We start from the raw sequence: 23,835 nt of genomic DNA, 5'->3' as shown, positions 1-23,835 counted from the left end.
TCGGGGCTGCACAAGCACTTGCCATTTCGCCCGAGATGAAAAAAGGGCATTTGGTTTGTTCTTCATTCATCCATATTTCCCAAAAACAATGATGCTTTCTGTCATCAATTTTCAACAAAATGTTCTGAAATCTGACCAGAATTCATTTGCGTTTTGGGGAGAATTGTACGCATGCACCCTCCCACTTTGCCAAAAACCTGCCGCTCGGCCGCTGTCGCCTCCTAGCACTGTTGTGTGAACAGAAATGGACACAGACCCTGAAAAAAAATACGTAACACATACTTAATCAAACATGTACATCGACGTGTGTTAAACTAACATATTATTGGATTATTTTCCAGGAAATGATGGGAGAATTATGTCAGTTTAATACATTTGAATCATGTGCAACCCAAAATTAAGTCCAGTGGAACCTGGATTGAACAGACTAAAAGGGGCGGGAGGTTGTCCCGTGGAGCCGATTCTCCGTCACATCCAATGATTTCTTTCTTCATATTTTTAGGCCTTATGCGCCCATATTACTGTACGGCACAAAATTATTGTTTTGTAGGTTTTTTCATGGCCTAAAACACCCAGTAGGCTACAGTACAAAGTTATTGTAAATGCATTTTTAAAAAAGCTTGAAAGTGTTTGAAAGTTTCCCATTTTATCCAAAGTTAGCACACCGGTCTGCGTGGTCATGGTGACATTGTTAACGTACACTACTCATCGTAGGCGCTTGCTTTCACAAGCCCCAAGGAATTAGTGTGCTTCCTAGTTCCAAATATGTTGCCAAAGGCGAACGACTTGACAAACAAAATAGCACGTTCCAGACTTCAGAGACTTTTGTTTTGTATTCCTCGGAGTTAATATTGCCGCCATGCCGCTCTCTATGCACAATAGACACACATCGCGACACGGCCGACACGTCGATGCCCCACATTCAACATGGCCGCCACGTAGGCACAGGAGGCGCGTCTTTTAGTCGGATCGAGTCATATTGTATATCAGTGACCCGGAAATATGTCGGTCCCATTCTCTTCCTGCGCCGGTCAACGACAGTGGCCAATTCTGGAACGGCAGTTTAGGTGACTATTTTTGGACACATTCCCTCCGTTTTATCCGATATCCATATATCAGGGTCCTTATCAAGGTTCCAATGTAGTTTTTTTCAGAGTAGGCACGGTGGGCGCCTGGTTAGAGCGTCTGCCTCACAGTCCTGAGGACCCGGGTTCAATCCCCGGCCCCGCATCCCCAAAACATGCGTGCGAGGTTGATTGACAACTCTAAATTGCCCGTAGGTGTGAATGTGAGTGTGAATGGTTGTTTGTTTGTATGTGCCCTGTGATTGGCTGGCGACCAGTTCGGGGTGTACCCCGCCTCTCTCCAAGAGTCAGCTGGCACGCCCGCAACCCGTGTGGGGATAAGCGGCATTGGAAATGGATGGATGGATTGTTTTGGGTTTTTTTTTGTTATTCATTATTTGTTTTTATGATTTTTTTTATGTCACTGAAATTATTTAGGAATGGATTTAAAAAAATATCCTTCTTGTGTTCCTTTCGGTCCGTCCATAATTTTCCGCAACGTATACAATTTGCGGCCTCCTTCCAATTTGTACTCGCAGTGGTGGCAGCAGTACACACGTGTACGTCTTTTGCATGTTCAGTGGTGGACGAGCAGAACGCCAACACGGACGAGTCCGAGCCGACGTCCCCGCTGGAGTTCCGCAAGGACGGCGAGGAGGAGAACCGGGACAGCGAAAAGGACGAGGACACCAAGGAGCTGGAAGCGCTAGCCCGTACGTTTGTTTTATGGCACACCTCGAAAAAAAACTCTGCCTTTTCGTGTTTCACAAACATATACGATGTTCGTCCCGATAGCCTAATCCGTTCATTTATTGCAGATTCAGTGGAAGGGGGATTTAGTTTTTCAAATGTGGCGGCAATTGGGGACACAATGTACCGTATTTGTCGAAAACACAAGCCACAGTCAGGGTTTTATGAACCAAATTCCCAAATAGCAACCAACCTTGGGCTGGCGAACCGCTCATGCCGTTTTTTTCAACTGGGGTCTGTGGACCCCTAGTGGTGCGTGGTGTAATTGCAAGGCGTCTGTGAAAATCAAATATCTTTTTAAAACCATTCTATGCCATTCGCAGTACACAACTGGGATTAGTTTCCTCAGATGTGACTGAGAGCTCTTTTTACCTAAACTGCAGAGGGTAACAGGACTTTATTTTGTCTAAAGTGTCTCGTATGTGAATTCCGTTGTGAAAGTTACTGCACGATGCTGTTAATAAAAACTTCGAAGCGGACTCTGGGCCACCGGAAAGGAAAAAGAAAACAGACCTCAAACGCGACTTTACAAAGAAGAATACGTGATGTTTTTGGATTGACGGCCACTGATCGAGACCCTCAGCGGCCTCTCTGTTTCTTCTGCGGAGCGGAGGTACTCTCGAACGTGCGGCGCACATGCGGCGGCACCTACGTAAGCACGATCGTCAGCGGGCAAGACGGCAAAAAATGGTCCGATCACTTCGGCGAGCTCCCTCCCGCTCCTTATCGGGTAGCTGTGTGCTTGTCGCCGAGGCCAGAATGCCATTCGAATGCACTTTCTGCTCTTCCTATCAAATCGCACCCCAAAACGTTTGCGAGCCGCACAACAATATCGGCAGGAACAGAGCAAAAGGGAGGAGCCGCGTTTACGGCTACCATTGTCTACGGCTACCGTATCGTCGTTGATAAAACCACAGCGCGGGGGATTCCGGGTACCCGCCGTGGCTCGGTGAGTCGAGCGCGGGGTCGGTGGTTGGAATCTGACGCTGAACCCTAAATTGCCTCCAGGTCGCCATTGAAAATGAGAAATGGGTTTCCTGCGATAAACGAGGGTTAAGCACGGCGTCGGCTTCAATAAATAACTGCGTTTGCGCGCCTGCGATGAGTTTCGATCCTCCCCAAAACTGACGCAGATTGTGCGTCCTGTCGCTTATCGTGGACGCGTCAAGTTTCGAGCTTTTAACTCCATCTGTTTCTTTCTCCGCGTTGACGTGCCTGTGCGATATTCATGAGGCCTCGCGCTCCTAGTTGCGTTGGACATTGGAAATGAAATGTACGGCTAAAAGATGGAAGCGACACTGAAGACGACGTTAAACAATAACGAGAGCCACGTGCGTCTCTCTCTTATTGAGCAAGGGAGTCGCATCGAGAAGTTAGAAATAACATCAACACGTGCCTGCACATTCACGCCGCCGAGTTCTTCCTGTTTGTCAGGCAGCTGCTTCCTTCCTTCCTTCCTTCCCTCCTGCCTTCCTTCCTCCCTCCCTCCCTCCCTCCCTCCCTTCCTTCCTTCCTTCCTTCCTTCCTTCCTTCCTTCCTGCCTTCCTTCCTGCCTTCCTTCCTTCGACCCTTCCTGCCTTCCTGCCTGCCTTCCTCCCTCCCTCCCTTCCTGCCTGCCTTCCTCCCTCCCTCCCTTCCTCCCTCCCTTCCATCCTTCCTCCCTCCCTTCCTCCCTCCCACCCTCCCTCCCTTCCTTCCTTCCTGCCTTCCTTCCTTCCTTCCTCCCTTCCTTCCTACCTCCCTTCCTTCATCCCTTCCTTCCTCCCTCCCTCCCTTCCTTCCTGCCTTCCTCCCTCCCTCCCTCCCTCCCTCCCTCCCTCCCTCCCTCCCTCCCTTCCTTCCTTCCTGCCTTCCTGCCTTCCTTCCTTCCCTCCTGCCTTCCTTCCTTCCTTCCCTCCTGCCTTCCTCCCTCCCTCCCTCCCTCCCTCCTTCCTTCCTTCCTTCCTGCCTTCCATCCTTCCTCGCTTCCTTCCTTCCGTCCTGCCTTCCTCCCTTCCTCCCTCCCTCCCTCCCTTCCTTCCTGCCTTCCTTCCTTCCTACCTCCCTTCCTTCATCCCTTCCTTCCTCCCTCCCTCCCTTCCTTCCTGCCTGCCTCCCTTCCTCCCTCCCTCCCTCCCTCCCTCCCTGCCTTCCTTCCTGCCTTCCTGCCTTCCCGCCTTCCTTCCTGCCTTCCTTCCTTCGTCCCTTCCTGCCTTCCTGCCTGCCTTCCTCCCTCCCTCCCTTCCTCCCTCCCTTCTTCCTTCCTTCCTTCCTCCCTCCCTTCCATCCTTCCTCCCTCCCTCCCTCCTTCCCTCCCTTCCTGCCTTCCCGCCTTCCTTCCTGCCTTCCTTCCTTCCTTCCTTCCTCCCTTCCTTCCTACCTCCCTTCCTTCATCCCTTCCTTCCTCCCTCCCTCCCGCCTTCCTTCCTGCCTTCCTGCCTTCCTTCCTTCCCTCCTGCCTGCCTTCCTTCCTTCCTTCCCTCCTGCCTTCCTTCCTTCCTCCCTTCCTTCCTTCCTCCCTTCCTTCCTTCCTGCCTTCCTTCCTTCGTCCCTTCCTGCCTTCCTGCCTGCCTTCCTCCTTCCCTCCCTCCCTCCCTCCCTCCCTCCCTCCCTCCCTTCCTCCCTCCCTTCCTTGCTTCCTTCCTTCCTTCCTCCCTCCCTTCCATCCTTCCTCCTTCCCTTCCTCCCTCCCTCCCTCCCTCCCTCCCTCCCTTCCTTCCTACCTCCCTTCCTTCATCCCTTCCTCCCTCCCTCCCTCCCTCCCTCCCTTCCTTCCTGCCTGCCTTCCTTCCTTCCTTCCTCCCTTCCTTCCTACCTCCCTTCCTTCATCCCTTCCTTCCTCCCTCCCTCCCTCCCTCCCGCCTTCCTTCCTGCCTTCCTTCCTTCCTCTCCTTTTGCAGTCAGCCAAAAGCGAGAAATATTAGGCAAACCCTTTTTGGTCCCCATATGAATTGACGTGAATAGAAAGACCCGCGAGGGCCGGAGGACGCAAGTCACTCATCCAGTCTTCGGATGATTCTTGTTTTGGCCAAAATGTGATAAGCAGCCAGGACAGAGGAGTGTGCTAGCCATAAGATTCATTTTCAGTTCTGTGGTTATGGTTACACTTTTACTTTTTGCCGTCAAAATAAAAAAGCGCTAAGCTAACCCTTGATGAAAGTGTCATGTTCTCGACGACACAGGCCTGTTTTTCAGGCTTTCCAAAATGGCGCATTCATGCTATTCTGGGCGTATTAAGGTTCATGTTTCGGGCGTATTCGGTAAGATGCCGCCGTTACCCAACTGAGCAAACGTACGCCGAGCACTGCGGAAAAGCCATCCGAAATAAGGGCCTCGCTTTGATGAGAAGAGCTCGCAGCTGACTTCAATTTCAACCTATTTTCCTGCAGACATGGAAGCGCTAGAAACCTAAAGAGAAGTGTGTGTGCGTGTGTGTGTGCGTGCGTGCGTGCGTGCGTGCGTGTGCTCACGCGTAGCCGTCAAGACCGTCTGTTCTCCCACAGACAGGAGAGGAAGTCGCAGCACGCAGTCGTACGCTTCCTTCAGCATCACGCCTTTCACCACCAGCAAGGAGAACCTGCCCGTGCTCAACACACGCATCATCTGTCCCGGTACGCACACGCACGCACGTCCGTCCACACGTGCGCCAGATAACGCACGATGAGACGCTCAAATCTTAGACTGAGCAAGCTCGTGGCTTTCATCAGCCGTTTTTTTATAGCCGATTTTATAAAATCAAAACATCGTCTTCGGCGAAGATTCGGCCGGCGCCGACCCGTTGCCGTTACGCCCTTAACGCCTCCTGGCTCGCGCCGCTGCCGTCCGCCTCGTGAGCCCTCCAGATCGCAACCTCTCTTTTTCACACGGAGTTGAAAAAAAGAAGGACTACAAATCCTAAATACTGTATCTGTATCTGTTTTCAAATGTAAGGAGTAAAAATCCAAAGTCAGTCAAAGAAATAGTACACCTGAAAACAAAACAATATAGTGAAAAACACAAAGTCAACTTTGAAGTGATCTGCTGAGCTAACGGGCCCGCGTGCGCGTGTGTGCATGTAGGACTGAGGGCCGGTCTGGCGGCCTCCATTGCAGGAAGTTCCATCATTAGCAAGATGCTGCTGGCCAACATCGACCCCTTGGGTGCCACCCCCTTCATCGATCCCGACCTGGACTGCCTGTAAGAACTCGATCCCGTCCGGTGTTTGCGTGCGAGCGAGCTGACCGTCCTGCTGCTCCGTCAGAGAGGGCTACATGGAGAAATGCGTGATGAACAACTACTTTGGCATCGGACTCGACGCCAAGATCTCCTTGGAGTTCAACAACAAGAGAGAGGAACATCCAGAAAAATGCAGGTGAGCTTTTTCGGATTATTTACCTCTCAGGTCATGTAGAGAATCGAAGTCCGCTCTATTGCCAAGTATGTCCCAAAAACACACGAGGAATTTGTCTCGGGTCGTCGACAACACGCTTTGGAGACAGAAAGACATTGATGAACAAAAGAAACAGTCACTGAGCAATCAAGGGTTGCTCGTGATCTGGTAATGCCGCTACATTTCTTTCTTTCTTTCTTTCTTTTTATACTACGCTGAACAAATATATCAGCCCAGCAACCAATGGAAGAAATGGAAATGATTTGTTGACATTGAATGAATGTTTTTATGTGGTAAAAACAATACAGATACAACATGCATTTTGGACATTTTTATTGTGTTTCCAAAAAAAAAAAGGTCTTAGTGTGCGTGCGAGAGTGCGCGATCCCTGCCCTCTCGGAAGTTCAGCAACAAACGAGGAAACATAAAATAAGATCAACTCAAAGAAAAACTAAAGGAAAGGGAGCACTTGCAATGAGCTCATCCGGCAAGAGTGTGACAAAGCACAATGGGGCAAGCGAAGCATGAAGGCAAGAATTGAGCAGTCGAGTACAGGTTCATCTCCATAAACGAGAATAATAAATTGCGCAACAGAAGCCGGCAGATGATTACAGATGTGATTTATTGCTGTAGTGGAACTTTGCAATTTCCAGCTAATAAATCATCTCAATCTCGAGTCATCCGCATGCTTCTGTTGCCCAATTTATTTAGGTACACTATGTCATCTCAATAAACGAGAATATATTCATTCTCATTTATTGAGATGACATAGTGTACCTAAATAAACTCCTTCCACCCTAAAACCGAGAGTTTTCATCTCCATCTGTATGCAGCACCAGTTCCGGGCCCGTACGCTACTAAAGATCATGCCGTCAAACTCTCGCCGGGGCAACGAGGCGCTCGGCTCGGCTCGGCTCGGCCCGCCCCGCCCCGCTGGCGCAGAAGCCGAGGCGCTACTGTGACCCCGGCAGCGAGGAACCGCCGGGACCTCGGGGGAGCCAAAGCGCCCATGCGCGCCGCAAGGCGGGAGAAACCCCGCAAATCTTACGCCCCGCAGCCGACACCTTCCGCAGAACCCGGTTTTGGCTTTTTGGGGGGTTGGGTTCAGGGGATGTTGTCAGTCTCTGTCAACTGTGGGGCGGGGAAGCCCTTTGAGACTCTCTTGGGATTAAGGGCGTTCCAAATCAACTCGACTCGCCTCTTGCAAACGCATTCCTAAATGAACTCATTCATTCGGTGCCTTTCATACACAACAATGTGGCCGCAAGCCGCCGTTCATGGATTAACTCCACTTGTGACAAAGGGCGGAAAGATACGAAGAAATAGGAGTCTCGTATTCAGAGAAAAGTTTCTTTTATTCGGCAGGAGTCGCACCAAGAACATGATGTGGTACGGCGTCTTGGGAACCAAGGAGCTCCTCCAGAGGACCTACAAGAACCTGGAACAGAAGGTCCAGCTGGAGGTGAGACAGAGGACCCTTAATAATAATAATGATAATGATAATGATAATGATGCCTAGCACTGTGTAGCGCCTTTCGTGATACTGAAGGAACCTGAATTTTCGAATCACCTATTCCTCTCGAGGTTCCAATGCGTGTTCGTTACAATTATCACCACGTGTTAAAAGTCAAGCAATGTATTCCTGACAGAGGAGGGCATACATTTGACAGAGCTCCGGGTCAGCGGCTACGCTTATGCGAGCCTCAGCAGAGACAGCGCACACTGAACAAAGCTATCCGACTTATGCGATGTTTGAAAGAGGAAGTATGGAATCGCTGCCGTCTGATTGGTCCGCGGTCCCGTCCGACGCCATCATTGCTCTGCAGAACCGTGACCGTTCGCCGCTGGCTCTCCACAGTTTCCAGCCCTTGTGTGTTCTCCGTGGCCTCCGCATGCACCCTGCCGGGAGCTAGCTTGCAACGCACTCCCGCAGCCTGATCTGATTTCCATTCTACGCACCCTTGTGTACCCCCAGACGCGCCACACCCTAAAACCCTGTAGCACCTTCAATACTTTCCAATTGCACGCGTTATTCATTCCTTCCGCAGTCACTCCCGGCGGTGGTAAGCTACTGGCCCTGCAGGGGGCAGTCTTGACGGAAGCCTGGCCGCCATTCTGCGCCGACGGCCCCTGCGACCACCACCGAACATCCCGCCGCATTCATTCATTCATTCATTCATTTAGTCAATCAAGAGATCTTGAGCCCCACTGCCTGAAATTAACCTGCGCTTCTATTTGTCCCAGTGCGACGGCCAGTACATCCCCCTGCCGAGTCTGCAGGGCATCGCCGTGTTGAACATCCCCAGCTACGCCGGCGGGACCAACTTCTGGGGTGGCACCAAGGAGGATGACGTGAGTCCGCTCTGAGTGAACGGGGGGTCTGGTTCGAAGAGAGTTAGAGTACAGTGTAGGCGGGTTCACAACACTGCACACACAAACGCGCACATTCCCTTAAGCGGGCAAACTTGGACACGCACGCACACATTCATTGTATAACATGAGGTGTCATGCAACTGCTGTTGTGGAAAAGGAGAACAATCGGCAGAAGAGCAAAAAGGACCCAACGACAAGGGAAGATGTCCGCTGTCATCTTAAGAGCAGACTTGTGTCCGATGACTTCCTCGTATTTGTTTCATTTGTCGTCCCCGCAGATTTTCTGTGCTCCGTCATTTGACGACAAGATCCTGGAGGTGGTGGCGGTGTTCGGAAGCATGCAGATGGCGGTTTCGCGGGTCATCAAGCTGCAGCACCACCGCATCGCGCAGGTGACAAGCACTTACGGCGCATTTGAACACGCTCCACGGTAAAAGAGCTCAAAGAAATTGCTGTCCAAAAAAAGCGAAGCAAAAAGTATTTCTTGTGCTCAGACAAAGTCATGACATGGCATGAATTCACTCAAACTTATTTAGGTTGAATTGGGTTCCAAAGTAGGCAATTGTTTTATGGAAGTGAAACAAATATCTCATAGTCGACAACATGGGTGTCAAACTCAGGGCCCGGGGGCCAGATGCGGCCCGCCACATCATTTTATGTGGCCCGCCGAAGCAAATCATGCTCGTCAAGCTCCTTGATTTTTGAGCGACTGCATTTTTCTCCTACCAACCCCTTCTTCTACAGTAACTTAAACAATACTTGAGCAAACTATTATCCTTGTTTTCTGATTTCAAAAGCAGTTGTCCCTCAATTTGTTGTGTAATGGTAATAATATGTTTTGGGGATGAAACATTGATTGGGTTTCACTGTTCTAACGCCCCTCTGAGGGAAATCCTAGCTACAGTGCGGCCCGAGACACACACAAAAACAAAAAAGAGTTTGACACCCCTGGTTTACAATTAAACAAGAAGATCCATATGAAGTGGAGCACAGTCAGTCTACTAGCACATATTCCTCCAGAATGAATGTCACAAGAAGTATACAGTTACAGTATGGACTGAAATAATGATTTACCCACAAAGTCACGTTGATGAATGGCGACAGGTGGATAATTACAGTATGCACCTTCTGCCATCTCGTGGGGAAACCTCGAATGATTCTTCCTGTCACGATGTTTGCCACGCATAGAGAAATGCACGAGGAGATGATGATATGATACGAAGTGTAGTCATCAAAGTTCACCAGACCAGTTGAGTGCAATATTCACTGGTCGGGAGGAGTCACTGTGTAACGACGGTGGCGCAAAAGCGCCCGGGTGTCTAAAGCGCGCTTTGCAAATCAGTGCCGAACAGTGAAGATCACCATCCTGGGCGACGAGGGCGTTCCCGTCCAGGTGGACGGCGAGGCCTGGATCCAGCCGCCCGGACTCATCAAAATCCAGCACAAGAACCGAGCGCAGATGCTCACCAGAGACCGGGTGAGGAACCTCGGGGGGAGCGCGACGGCCGTCGACGCGCAGCTTCGTCTTCTCACGGTCTCCTGTGCCCCCCCCCCCCGCGCAGGCCTTCGAGAACACGCTCAAGTCGTGGGAGGACAAGCTGAAGTTCGACAAGCCCCCTCTGCGGCCGCACCTCTACCCGCAGCACTCCGTCGACCTGGCCGGCGAGGACGAGGCCCCCGCCGTGCGGCTGTGCGCCCGCGCCGCAGAGGAGCTCATCACGCGGTACGCCGTACGTACGCCGCCATAGACGTCGTCGGGCGCTTTGACCTTCAGCGGTTCCCTGTTCGATTGCAGAATATGTGAGGCCGCAAAGAGCAACGGGCTCTTGGAGCAGGAGTTGGCCCACGCCGTAAACGCGGCGTCGCACGCCATCAACAAAACGCACCCCAAGTTTCCCGAGGTAAAGAAAAAAGGATTCATTCCAAACATTTCTCCTTTCAAATGTGCATTTAAAGACGTTTACAAGTTCATCCATCCATTTTCTGTCACGCGGGTCGAGCAGGAGGCGGGGTACACCAATGAACCGGTCGCCAGCCAATCGCAGGGCACATACAAACAAACAAACAAACAAACAACCATTCGCACTCACAGTCACGCCTCCGGGCAATTCATGCGTGTTTTGGGGATGTGGGAGGGAAGCGGAGAAAAGCCACGCGGGCACGGGGAGAACACGCACACTCCACACAGGCGGGGACGGGATTCGAAACCCCGGTCCTCAGAACTGCGAGGCAGACGCTCGCTTTAAATTGTATGGCTACCGCGTACAACATTGACTGATTTGTATTCAAGTCATTTTGCAAGTGCTTTCAGCTTGGAGTTTGGGATCGGGCAGATTTCCCAAAAATACAATTCAATAAAATAACGGAATAGAATTCAGAGCAAATTAACCTTAAAATGATTTACACTTAATAGGTTCAAAAATAGATTTGAGTTTGATTTGAATTAGAAACTGTATTACAGTATGTCTAATACATGAAATGTTCTATATATTTTAAATGCGCTGATTCATTTTTGTGTTTCAAAATGGAAAAATATTTATTCGTTCAGTATTTGATGAGACAATTTGATTCAGTGTATTATAGATTGAAAATTAAATTTGCCATGCATATTTATAACATTTATTTTGGATCAAATCTTCAATTCAATAAAGAGTTTTTTCATCTGCGCAAATTCCGTTTCCAACTTCACACGCAAAGCTGTTCCTGTTAACCAACTTGACCCGTGCGTGCGCTGTACGTTCCAGAGTTTGTCGAGGAACACGGCGATCGAGGTGGCCTGCACCGTCAAGGCTTTGTACAACGAGACGGAATCGCTCCTCGTGGGTCGGATCTCTCTGGTAAATCCGCAAGACTTCATGATTACGTTGGTTGCCATCTAAGAGATTCCAAAATGCGGTGATCAATAATTGCCTGCCATTCGCGCTTTTTTTGGGTTCATCCGACCAAATCAAGTACGCAGAGATAGCTGCAAATCATTTGATGCCGCGGAAGGAAGAGCATTCACGTTTGGAGGCCGGGGGGGAATTTACTACTTGCAGAGAAGTCCTTCATTTAATCCTCACAGCAATTTCGGAAGCGACTGTGCAAAACGGTAACGTCATCAAAGATGGTGGACATGCTGAAAAAGTATTATGGGATATATAACGATAATTGAACATTTCTGTATCAAATCTTGCAGTATGTTCATCCTTTTTGACGTCGGCTTTTTGACTTGAATTGCTTTTCCTACGGTGAAAAAACTGCTGTGCCAAAATCGAAATGCCACCGGCCGCTTTCCTTTCAATGACCTCGTTGACGTAGCGAAAGCGTAAAATGGGATGGGAGGCCCCCCCCCCCCCTCCAGAACTTGCGCAAATGAGGTCACCGCTTCTGTGAACAGTTTGGCCTTGGGAGCGGTCATAATGCTTCGTCTTCCTCTGCTAGCAATTGGAGCCGGCGGAGGAGGAGCAGCTCTCCGGCGCCCTCCAGAGTCTGGAGTCGGAACTGGGCAAAGTCGGAGAGATTCCGTGGCTCTACCGCATTCTGCAGCCCGATGACGAGGAGGTGAGCGTCGCATACGAACGGCGTGTGTTTTGCGGTACGTTGGCGAGGCGAGGTCGTAGAAGGCTCCGTGCGGCGGGCGAGCGCAGTAGCTCCACGAAAGGCTGTAGGTTGACTGTGCTTGTGTACCAGGACCACTCTCTGGCTTACGGCAAGAGGAACAGTCGCGGCGGCAGCGGCGGCGTCTTTCGCATAGTGCCCAAGTTCAAGAAGGAGAAGGCGGCCAAAAAGGGCAGCCCGCAGTCAGGTAAGGCGCCGCTGGCTTTTTCACAGACGTTGAAGCTGTGGGATCGATTCTTTGATGGCCTCTACGGTGCGATGATAGCTTCCCACTTTGAATTGATGGACTGCTAAGCTGCATTCTGTTCAGACAAAAGTACGAGAACATATGGCATCCATGTGGATTTGTTCTTCCACACCCAACTCATCCGAACGAAGCCTTCGCGGATCTCGCTTTTGCGCACGAGGGCGGCGATTCGTCGGCTGTGAATCGGTTCCAACATTTTGAATCCCGATGCCCGCTTTGTGTTCCGACTAAACACTTTGTGTTTCGCACTGACCGAGGGCAAATTCTCCCGTGCGCTCGAGTCAGAAAAGGCGCGCAGCTCCATGCTCGTCTGGCCGCGCGCTTCAGTCTGTCACGTACGCACCCTTCGTGCCAGCAAGCGACCCCGGGTGGCGCGACCCTGGAGTGTGGCCGGCCGTTCACCGTCAAATCGGGACGTGCGCGCATTCTGCCATCCGCGAGTACAGCGCCCCACGGAGGTCAAACTTCATACGGCACTTGCCGTCGATTGGCTGCTCTGATGCCGTCTGGCCAGTCCGTTTGTTTTGTGTTTGCGTGTGTGTTTGTTTTTCTTTGTCCCGTCGAATAAACGTCTGCAAGCGCGTGGGCGACGGGGGCGCGTGGGCGCCTCTCAAGCCGTTCCATGCAAACGAGCGGGGTACGCTCGGGGGCCTGGCTGAAGTCATGGCGGCACAATCGGCGCCGTGTCAAAAGATTTGTGCACCAATGGCAGAATTAAGCCCCGAGTGAACTGGCGGTATCGAGTCGGAAAATATAGTGGGCAAATGTTGTCGGAAAACGAGTCGGCAAATGGAGTCGGAAAACGAGTCGGCAAATGGAGTCGGAAAACGGAGTCGGCAAATGTTGTCGGAAAACAAGTCGGCAAATGGAGTCGGAAAACGAGTCGGCAAATTTACTCGACAAAAGAGCGGGCAAATGTAGTCGGCAAACGACTCGACAAACGAGTCGGCAAACGGAGTCGGTAAACAAGTCGGCAAATGGAGTCGGAAAACGAGTCGGCAAATGGAGTCGGTAAACAAGTCGGCAAATGGAGTCGGAAAACGAGTCGGCAAATGGAGTCGGAAAACGGAGTCGGAAAATAGAGTCGGAAAATGGAGTCGGCGATGAGTCGGCAAATGTCGTCAGCAAAAGTAGTCGCCAAATGAGTCAGCAAATGGAGTCGGAAAACGGAGTCGGAAAATGGAGTCGGCAAATGTAGTCGACAAACGAGTCGGCAAATGGAGTCGGTAAACGGAGTCGGCAAATGGAGTCGACAGAGTCGGCAAATTTACTCGACAAAAGAGCGGGCAAATGTAGTCGGCAAACGAGTCGGCAAATGGAGTCGGTAAACGGAGTCGGCAAATGGAGTCGGAAAACGAGTCGGCAAATGGAGTCGGAAAACGGAGTCGGCAAATGGAGTCGGAAAACGGAGTCGGAAAATGGAGTCAGCAAATGTAGTCGACAGAGTCGGCAAATTTACTCGACAAAAGAGCGGGCAAATGTCGTCGGCAAACGAGTCGGCAAATGGAGTCGGTAAACGGAGTCGGCAAATGGAGTCGGAAAACGAGTCGGCAAATGGAGTCGGAAAACGGAGTCGGAAAACGGAGTCGGCAAATTTACTCGACAAAAGAGCGGGCAAATGTAGTCGGCAAACGAGTCGGCAAATGGAGTCGGAAAACGAGTCGGCAAATGGAGTCGGAAAACGGAGTCGGAAAACGGAGTCGGCAAATTTACTCGACAAAAGAGCGGGCAAATGTAGTCGGCAAACGAGTCGGCAAATGGAGTCGGTAAACGGAGTCGGCAAATGGAGTCGGAAAACGAGTCGGCAAATGGAGTCGGAAAACGGAGTCGGCAAATTTACTCGACAAAAGAGCGGGCAAACGTAGTCGGCAAACGGAGTCGGCCAATGTCGTCGGCAAATGGTTTGGACTCGAAACTACGAGGCAGACGCGCGAAGCGCTCGGCTTCCGTGCGGCACTTACCTCCCGTTGCCCATCAGAAAAATGGTTTGATGCCGTTTTATTGGCCATTCTTGCTGACAAGTCGCGAGCTCACCGAAGCGACAGCGGTCCACATTGTCACGCTCGGCGGTCTCTCGTGGGTTTTGTCGGGTGGTGGGATACTTTTTACGAGCGCACACCAGACGTCGTCCGCCGACGGTTTCAGTTTCATCCGAAGTCAAAGAATGATCGGTCGCTCGATACTTGGGTGAGTTTGTCGGCATCGGCAGAAGTTCTGCAACGGCGCAAAGTCCAAGTTGAAAGACAAGTCCGCTCGGTTTGTTTTGACGAATGAAAATCGGGCAAGCTGGATTTGCGGCTCTCCTTTTTCCCGCCCCGCGTCGAGCCGGACGGTCGCTTGCATGTACGGCCGCCGCGCCCGGGCCCCGCCCCCTTTTCCTGCCAGCAGCTGCCAGTCTTGCCAGATCTTCCTCTTTCTCCCTCCCTTCATTCTCGTTTCTTCCCTCCGTTCTCCGTTCTTCTTTTTCCTTCAGTGATATACCACTTTGGGCGAGTGTGTGCGCGTGCGCACGTGTGTGTGTGTCTGTGTACGTGCGGTTGCGTGTGAGGACGTTTTTCCACTTGTGTGTTCTGTGTTTGTTTTGCATATCCGGGAGGCGCTCTGAGCCTCTCTTTGCTCTGCTTTGTGCGCACGTGCGTGCGTGTGTGTGTGTGTGTGTGCGTGCGTAGCGGAGAGATGGGGCACAGACGAGGTGGGCGCGTGGCTGGAGCAGCTGAGTCTGGGCGAGTACCGGGACACCTTCGTCCGTCACGACATTCGAGGCTCGGAGCTGCTGCACCTGGAGAGGAGGGACCTGAAGGTACGCAGCTGGCCGCGTCCTCCGACCGACGCTCTTCTCTCTCGGTCCTCCTGGTGTCTTTCTCTTTTGAACGGCCGCCCGTCCCGCCGCATTGCTGTGCCGCGTTGCTGTGCTGTGCCGCATTGCCGCGCCGCGCCGCGCCGTTCCCGGCCGGCTGGCTGCTTTTGCCTGTTTGACTTTCGCTCGGTGGAAGACTTGACTTTAGTTTACAGCGAAAAGCGTGACTGGACTAATTTGTGATTTGTGATTCGCAACTTTTTGAAAAAGTCACCTATTTGCTGTTTTGCAACAAAAGCAGTCCTTTGCCGCCATCTCGCGGCACGCGAAGGTAATTGTGGTGTTCTATCGTCGACGAATAGCGGGCAACACGGTCGCGGCGGCGTACGCGGGGTGTCGCTCGGGCGCGTCGTCCGTTCGATGTGCGCACGGGCCGGGGATGCGAACGAGCGGTCCGGACGGGAGCCGCCGACGGCCGGCCTCGAGCGCGCTTCCGGGCGTTCCTCCGTCGTGGCGGGAGGCTACTCGGACTTAACGATCTTCATGCGGGAAAAGGCCGACTCACGTAAACGAATTCGCTCTTTTCCTGGCAGCTGTTGACGAAGGTCCTCCGACGTGGGGGCGCGATGGTCGTCGGCGGCGACTTGAGCCGCGGCCGCGGTCGACGAGGACGTCCGGGAACGCGTCGTCCAAAAATCCGTTTTGAGCTGGCTTTTCTTCTCAAAGACGGAAGACGGCCGCTCCTCGTGTGGCTTTTGCGATCCGGACGAAACCGGACTCGCGACCTGCGACGTCCTTCCCGAGTTGCTGGTTCACATCCTGCCGTGGCACAAATGCGCTGTGAAAACCATACCGCGAAACAGAAAGTCCTCCTCCCTTTTGGGCTCCTTCCTCCGCGGAGTCCCAGCTCGCTTTGTAACCGTTCTTGAGTTTGCGGCAGACGAGCTCAGTTCGAGGCCGAAGGGTCGCTCGTGGTGCGGGCGCATAAAGGCGTGAGATTGAAGATGTCATCCCGCACTTCCTGCCCATACTTGGGAAATGCTGTTGTGAGGATGAAAATCCTTCTCAGCCACAGTTGAGCTGTGGTCAAACATTGACATTGGCTTTTTTTCCCAAGCTTTTCAAAAGATCTTTGCGTCAACTCAAACACTCTCACAGCGTCTGGAAAAGAAGTTTGTTTTTGTTTGCCTTGGAAGTCGTTTCCAGAAGGGTGGAAACGCTCAACTGTCCGACGCACCGAGAACAGAGTCACTTCTATCATCGACTGTAAAAGGATGAAAAAAAAAGAAAAGAATCACTTGCGGTGTATGTTGGTTTGAGTGTCTCTTCTTTTTGTTGCTCTTCCAGGATCTGGGGATCTCGAAAGTGGGTCACATGAAGAGAATCCTCCAGGGAACGAAGGACCTGGCCAAGACCTCCATGCTTGATCTTTAGCCGGGAAGAGGACGCTTCTCGACAGAGGAAACAAACGTCCGTTCGTTCGTTCGTTCCCGCTGGCGTGCCGGGAGAAGAATCAGAGCGGTCGGCTCGAAGGTTCAGCAAGAAGCCGTCCGGGAGGCTTTTCCTTGACGATAACCCATCATATCACGTATAACGCCCCGCCCCGCCCCCATTTTGGTAAACGAGCAAAGACGGCGCCCATTTGTTGATGGACTTCCGAACGCAGGACTTCCGCGAGCGCGCATGCGGTTCTGCTGGATGCGCTGTTTGTTTGCAGAACTGTCCGGAAGTGTTCCGTGCTCCCCGGTTTCGATTGAATTGCATGCTTTCGTGTCTTACGGGAACACTTGAACAAGTTCGACTGAGCGTCTCCGTTCCCGAAGACTTTTCATTTCTGTCAGAGTTGCGCGTCGGTGCCAAAATCTTTCAAATGAGCTTTTATAGGACCACGTCGTCAGGAGGGTTGAAAAGTATTTGCCACTTAAAAAATAGGAAAGCCAAGGGAATGTCAACTGGCGATTTTCGCCTGGCGTTTTGGTTTCATTAGCAGCGGGAGACGACTTGATATCTGTAGTTCCTCCAAATCATTCTCAATTGATTGCCAAATGCGCTCGCGTTCCTAAAGTTGCGCCAAAAAGGCCGCCGGCGTGTGCGCCCTGCAGAACACACGTGGCGTCTGAAAGCAAAATCTGCTCCGTCAACTTTGACCCGATTGCGCCAAAAACAAAAGAATCGTCGATTTCTTCCGTTCTGGTCAAAAATGAAGTCCATCATAATGTTGGCATATATTGTCACTTTTGCGGAGATTGGACGCAAAACAAATTGTCTGTAGAAACAATATAGTATAATGACGATTGTGAAATGTAATAATAAAGGAGTAAGTATGTGTTTTTTTTACACTCCGTTGAATAAGTAATATTTGTAAAACGACGCGTCGATGTGCGGTACGCTGAATCGCCCCCGACCGCTTTACGAGGATATTTCGACTTTTCATATACTGTAGATTAGCAACTCCCCTCGACTTTTGGGGGGAGGAACACATTGATGTTGTTGTTGTTGTTGTTGTTGTTGTTTTCCAAGTCGAATTGGAAAGTTAGCCTGCAGAACCCTGTGGGCGTGCGTCTTGGTTTTTGCAAGCGGTGGCAGTACAGGGTGAGCTATTTCTACGGGCCCGTTTGTAAACGCGAGCCAGGTTTGTCGGGCGGCGGCCGACGTGGCGAGCGCGCGTCAACGCGTGCGGTCTCCTGCGTGACGCCGGCAATGTTGCGGTGACGGAACGACCGGCAATAAATGGACAAACGCGCGCACACATTTCTTCCGGCGGTGCTTCCATCGTGACGTTCAAATAGGATCGCCTTAGTGACAAAAAAGGGCGCAGGCGCGACAGTTTAGCTGTGATGTCATTTGTGTAGTTCAGATATTGTTTGCCAAACAGGATATTTAATGACGCTTTATTCTTAATGATTTGATTTTACCCTCAGAGAGAATCCCCCCCAAAACGTCCAAATCGATTGGAGTTGCGCGACGGTAACACGAGGGACAGGTTTGGATTCTACGCAATGTCCGCAAGTGGGAGATATCCTGCTTAGCTTATCTTAGCTTAGCTTAGCTTAGCTTAGCAGGTTGGACCTCAAAGCATTCCAGTCGAAAGGGAATCGAAAAAACACGGCTGACGACATCAATAAGTTTCTCGTTTAGCATTAGCAGTTGATTGAAGTGGATATGATTTCTCAAGAAAATTCTTGTTGTTTCACATTTGAGCAAATGTTGATCCAATCCACTAGATGAAAAGCAGCGAGACCGTATCAAAGTGGGCACTTGGATTGGGATCGTGAGAGGAGTTGCCATGGCGACGCGCGGCAAAAAAACCGAGTCCCTTTCCGCCATCTGGACCGAGTTCGGACGCGAGTTCCGTCTGGGTGCCGTTGACGTCACTGAAAGAGCCGAGCGACCTTCTCGGTCTTCGGTATTTTGATGAACGTCGATTCCATTCAGCGACGATCGGCCGAAGATAACGAGCCAAGCGCTCAGCGAGACTTGTTGCGGGTCGCTTGGAATTCTCCGGCGCCACGTTTGAAGGCGAGGCACGTGCAAGCCGCCCTCCTCCCTTCATCGCAAAGCGCTGCCGCTTTTGTCCTCGAACCTCGCAACCTCGCAAAAGAACCCGTCGCGGGCTCCGAGAAAACAGCGATGGCACTTTGATTTGGTGTTTACAGTTTTCATTTGTAGGAATTATAAGTGCTCGAAGAAATATTTATTGCCTAAGGTGTACACGTGCGTTGTCTTATCTCACATTTTGAATAAATATAATGTTGTCAGCTGTATTGCTATATTGAATTACTCGGCTAAAAAGAAGTTTCCTGATAATAATAAGAAGAAGAATTGCTTGTATGACTACTAAGTGACTGTTTTCTGTGCCTTTTGATGGTTAGAAAGTGCATGTTGAACTTTATTTATTCTCTATGGATTTGAAGTCACTGAGATGTGTATTTTTGTACTCCTGATACGGGCTTTTGGTTGCCTTAAAGAGGCCACCCATGCACACCGTCTTTCTCTTCTTCCATTAAAAAAAGATTTCAGTCAATATATGACTTTGTTCTGCAAGTTCTTATGTTCAACTCCCCAACGAAAGACACTCGAGGATGGCACCCAATTGCCGTTCGCATTTGGGAAACCAATTCCGCGGCGGTTGAGCTCGGAAATGCGCCGCCGCCGGGAAAACGTCCGCCGACGGAGGCATTCGCAACCCGGTCGGAGCTTTTCAGACGCTTTCGGGGCTCAAATATGCCCCCGACCGAAAGCTGCTCTCGTTTCAAACCGCAGACCCGCTCATCGTTGTTCTCCGAATAGAAATTTGTCAGCCGCCGCACGATTATTGTGCCGTTACGTCGGTGGCGGGTTTTGGGCAAGTCACAATGTTACGTCGTGAGAAATAACTCGGCACGCCAAAACATACCAGTCATACCAAAGTAGCGCTTCTCCTCACGCGGGTCGCTTAGCCCGGCTATCATCGGGCGGGAGGCGGGCTTACCCCCGGAACCGGTCGCAAACAACCGTTGGCACTCACACTCGCCCCTATTTTGGGAGGCGGGAGGAAAGCCACGCAGACCGCGCAGGCACGGGGAGAACATGCGAGCTCCGCACAGGCGGGGCCGGGGATTGAACCCGGGTCCTCCGAACTGTGAGGCGGACGCTCTAACCGGTGCCGCCCATACCAAACACATTTGTAATCAAGTAGAATTTGAGAATGCAGTTGTATGTTGTACATTACATGGGGGAAATCTTGTAACGTTACAACTCCTAATATTACAAGAAGAAAGCGATGATACGATGAGGTGCGCGTATATTTGTCAAATTGCAAGAACAGAGTTGAAAAACGTCTGCGAATCATCGACATTGCGAGAAAAAACACAATCTTACAAGAGTGGAGTTGTCATGTTACAAGAAAATATGGAAATAATAGAAAGAAAAAGAACAAGATGATATTGATGATGATAAAACGATGAAAAACAGCCTTATATGGCTCGTGGTTCGGCGCCCGCGGATTTCTTTGTCCAATTGGGTCGGATTTGATTTCCAATTGTAATGGCGGCGGGCAAGCAGTCCCAAAAACGCTTATGGCGGTTGGTCCAGTTCCAACGGGCGACTCGAATTTCGGCCCGGTCCCGTCCCGAACCCCCTCGAATAGCGCCCTTCCAAAACAGACGACAAGGATTCCACGGAGTACATCACGAACACGAAGATATTTCTCGTTCCAACGGATTTTTGGGCGTGTGCACGTGACCCCTTCCGCACGCTGTTGTCAAGGGCGGGGCCAGCTACACGTTTACCGCCGTCTTTTCATCGCCTTTCCTTTTGAACAACACTCAACAGGCGTTGAATAGCCATCCGTCCATTTTCCAAGCCGCTTCTCCTCACGCGGGTCGCGGGCGTGCCGCAGCCTATCGCAGCCATCTTCGGGCAGGAGGCGCCAGCCAATCGCAGGGCACATGCGACCAAACAACCATTGCCACTCACATTCGCACCTGCACATTCGCACATTCTTCAATCCACCTTGCATGTGTGTTTTCTGGATAGAAAAGAACCCGCAAACGCCACACAGGCGCGGCCGGATTTGAACCCGCAACCTCACAATCGTGCAAACCAGTCGTTCGCCGCGCCGCCTGCGAGACATCAATTGAGCAATATGAAATATGAGAAATCAATGCAACAGATACGACGGCACAGTGTCCTGAGCTCGAAAATGTTTGTGCCCGTGCTCGGCCCGCAATGTCAAGTACAACGAAGAAAACATGGAGTCTTGCGGTTCCGCGCTGTCGTATCGGATATATTTCATATCGATCTCTATGGTCGTGACAATGTCAGAATATTTAGAGCGGTTATTCGCTGACGTAAAGCGAACATTACGTATTTATGTTACGCGGCACGGTGCGCAACCGTTGTGAGGTTGTGGGTTCGAATCCCGGGCTCGCGTGGGTTTTCTCGGGGTACTCCGCTTTCCTCCCACATCCCCGAAACATTGAAGACTCAATTGCCCGTAGGTGCGAATGCTTGTTCGGTTACACGTGCCCGGCGATCGGCTGGCTACCGGTCGAGGGCGTACTCCGCCTCTCGCGCGAAGATAGCTGGGTCAGGCTCCGGCACGCCCGCGACCCTCGGGTACGGAAAATGGATGAATGAATGTTACAGTGATTGTTCTGTTTATCGGGCTTCGACTGGTGATGCCTGAGACATTCTGGTTTTCACACTGCGCACGGAGTGGGGAGACGGGTTGCGTTTAACGCACTCGGTAAAAGTGAACACCGTGCATAATATAAAAAAACGTCGATGTCACGTTTGAAATTCTAAGTGCGGTTTGAACTCGCGTCGCTTTGTGATGATGCATGAATTCCATCGGTGAACGACGGGGAAGAAAGAAGCCACTGCTCAGTTCGTGTTGGCCATCAAGGGGGAAGTGTTGACAAATCCCGAAGTGGTTTTGTGTTCCTAAAGGGCGCACTGCGGTTAGCGTCGGCGCTGCTGGAAGTGAACGCAGCGACACCGACACCGACGCCGACGCCGACATCGACGTCGAAACCGAAACCGACATCGGCGAGCAGCAGAGGTAAACTCCACGCTAACCATGTCGTCGTTGTCGTTTCTGCTTTGGGGGCGCGTCTGCGTTCACGTTGGGCTGCGGCCTATATTATTCAAGCCTGCCAGGCAGCCCGTCAACGAGCACGAAAGGCCCTTTCTTTCCCTTTCTCTGAATATTCTTTCAGAAAGAATGGAGTTCGTTTCGAACACGGATGTGTGACCAGTGACAACGGCCTTGCTCGTGTTCGTCGCCCAAGCGATAGTGAAACAACAACACGTTAGCTGTTCTCCTCCTCCTCCTCCTCCATATTTACAATCGTGGAACGTTCAAGTCCAGCTTTTATTTATTCTGGGACAGCAAGCTCTCTTTTCCAATGACGCCCCGATTCCAACCAAATCGTTCAATGCAAGGTAACATTGCAGTCAAACGAAACCCAATTGCGGCGGTGGCCCTGTCGGAACCCGTGTTGCGGAAAAAGGTTCTCCTTTGCACTCTTTTGAAATGGTGCTAAACAAACAAACAAACAAACAAACGTTATCCAGGGGGCGATGTCGGCTATGGCCCGCGTTTGAGTTCGCCAGCCAAAGAGAAGAAGATTTACATTGAAAGCGTCACCCGGGTTTTGTCTGATTTTGTGAACCCAGGAAGGAATATTTGTTCAGCTGCATTAATACAGAACTACAAGTGACGTCGTCAGCCAGCCACCAGGGGGCGCCCTAAACAAGCGAGCCCGACTGCAAGTCAAGTGAGAGGGGAACTCGCAACTGTCGCGTACTTTGCAGTTTGCAGAACAATGGAGACGAACCCGTCCTTGACAATTCACTACATTGACGGGGATGTTCCAATGAAAAGTCAGTGCTTGCGCCCTAATGTTGTTGCCTTTTATTTGCTTCCCTTAAGTTGCAATTTGTGATTGGATTGCGTAATAGCACATTTATTCAGTTAGCCCTTGGTACATTTGAATTTCTTGGGTACGTTGTTGTAATTATTCTTATTTAAAGATTCATTTTGTACTGAAAACTGTTTACATATTATCATTGGCTGCATGTACATGAAGTCATTTTACAGGACTAAAGTTATGTTACGCGAGAGACAAATGGAAATGTTACAAAAACTGACAGAAGTTGTAAGCTTGAGAGGCAAGGTGTGATGCACAAAAGTCATATTATGAGCAAAATGTTTTTATGATATAGTGGGGCGAAAAAGTGTTTTCAGGAGAATCAATTAGCAATATTAAGAGAAAATTTGAACATTTTGAGAATAAATTCATTCCTTTAGATGATAGAAGTACAATTCCAATGAAGTTGGGACGTTGTTAAACAGAAATAAAAACCGAATGCAATGATTTACAAATCACGTTCAACCTATATTTAATTGAATACACTACAAAGACAAGATATTTCATCTTCAAACTGATGAGATTTATTGTTTTTAGCAAATAATCATGAACTTAGAATTTGATGGCTGCAAGACGTTCCAAAAAAGCTGGCACAGGCTCATGTTTACCACTGTGTTTACGTCACCTTTTCTTTTCAAAACATTCAATAAACGTTTGGGAACTAAGGACACGAATTGTTGAAGCTTTGCAGGTGGAATTCTTTCCCATTCTTGCTCGTTGTACAGCTTCAGCCGTTCAACAGTCCGGGGTCTCCGTTGTCGTATTTTACGCTTCATAATGCGCCACGCATTTTCAATGGGAGACAGGTCTGGACTGCAGGCAGAATGTGGTTTGGCACTGTCTTGCAGAAATAAGCAGGGGTGTCCACGAACAAGATGTTGCTTGGATGGCAGCATATGTTTCTCCAAAACCTGTATGTACCTTTCAGTATGAATGGTACCTTCACAGATGTGTAAGTGACCCATGACATTGGCACTAACACAGCCCCATACCATCACAGATGCTGGCTTTTGAACTTGGCGTCCATAAGAGTCCGGATGGTTCTTTTCCTCTTGGCCCGGAGGACACGACATCCACAATTTTACAAAAACAATTTGAAATGTGGACTCAACAGAACACTTTTCCACTTTGCGTCGGTCCATCTTAGACGAGCTCGGGCCCAGAGAAGCCGGCGGCGTTTCTGGGTGTTGTTGATAAATGGCTTTTGCTTTGCATAGTAGAGTTTCAAGTTGCACTTCCGG

The 23,835-nt window shown here is 50.7% G+C and overlaps 2 protein-coding genes across 29 annotated transcripts in view; both read left to right on the top strand.

The window, feature by feature from the left end:
- The window catches only part of dgkh (diacylglycerol kinase, eta), a 54,356-nt gene extending 37,384 nt beyond the window's left edge, over nucleotides 1-16,972 (top strand). For 7 of the 17 annotated variants that reach the window (XM_061791754.1, XM_061791751.1, XM_061791747.1 and 4 more), the window contains 15 exons: nucleotides 1,646-1,777; nucleotides 5,270-5,404; nucleotides 5,852-5,969; nucleotides 6,034-6,144; nucleotides 7,528-7,624; nucleotides 8,407-8,514; nucleotides 8,814-8,927; nucleotides 9,878-10,012; nucleotides 10,098-10,258; nucleotides 10,331-10,436; nucleotides 11,280-11,372; nucleotides 11,959-12,112; nucleotides 12,208-12,322; nucleotides 15,052-15,182; nucleotides 16,527-16,972. In XM_061791754.1, coding sequence (XP_061647738.1) covers nucleotides 1,646-1,777; nucleotides 5,270-5,404; nucleotides 5,852-5,969; nucleotides 6,034-6,144; nucleotides 7,528-7,624; nucleotides 8,407-8,514; nucleotides 8,814-8,927; nucleotides 9,878-10,012; nucleotides 10,098-10,258; nucleotides 10,331-10,436; nucleotides 11,280-11,372; nucleotides 11,959-12,112; nucleotides 12,208-12,322; nucleotides 15,052-15,182; nucleotides 16,527-16,606 — 1,790 coding nt within the window. In that variant the 3' untranslated portion in view covers nucleotides 16,607-16,972. Of the gene's footprint in view, nucleotides 1-1,645; nucleotides 1,778-5,269; nucleotides 5,405-5,851; nucleotides 5,970-6,033; nucleotides 6,145-7,527; nucleotides 7,625-8,406; nucleotides 8,515-8,813; nucleotides 8,928-9,877; nucleotides 10,013-10,097; nucleotides 10,259-10,330; nucleotides 10,437-11,279; nucleotides 11,373-11,958; nucleotides 12,113-12,185; nucleotides 12,323-15,051; nucleotides 15,183-16,526 lie in introns of all 17 variants that reach the window. The other 10 variants (XM_061791758.1, XM_061791760.1, XM_061791749.1 and 7 more) reach the window with 6 other exon arrangements.
- Nucleotides 16,973-21,266: 4,294 nt separating this feature from the next.
- The window catches only part of akap11 (A kinase (PRKA) anchor protein 11), a 56,378-nt gene continuing 53,809 nt past the window's right edge, over nucleotides 21,267-23,835 (top strand). For 3 of the 12 annotated variants that reach the window (XM_061791334.1, XM_061791333.1, XM_061791340.1), the window contains exon 1: nucleotides 21,730-22,547. Coding sequence is in view for 4 of the 12 variants with exons in the window: in XM_061791340.1 (XP_061647324.1) it covers nucleotides 22,490-22,547 (58 nt within the window). In the remaining 8 variants the exon portion in view is untranslated. The other 9 variants (XM_061791335.1, XM_061791332.1, XM_061791331.1 and 6 more) reach the window with 8 other exon arrangements.

The sequence above is a fragment of the Phyllopteryx taeniolatus genome, chromosome 12, assembly GCF_024500385.1.
Source record: "Phyllopteryx taeniolatus isolate TA_2022b chromosome 12, UOR_Ptae_1.2, whole genome shotgun sequence".
NCBI lineage: Eukaryota > Metazoa > Chordata > Actinopteri > Syngnathiformes > Syngnathidae > Phyllopteryx > Phyllopteryx taeniolatus.
This window is presented reverse-complemented; position numbering and strand designations above follow the sequence as displayed.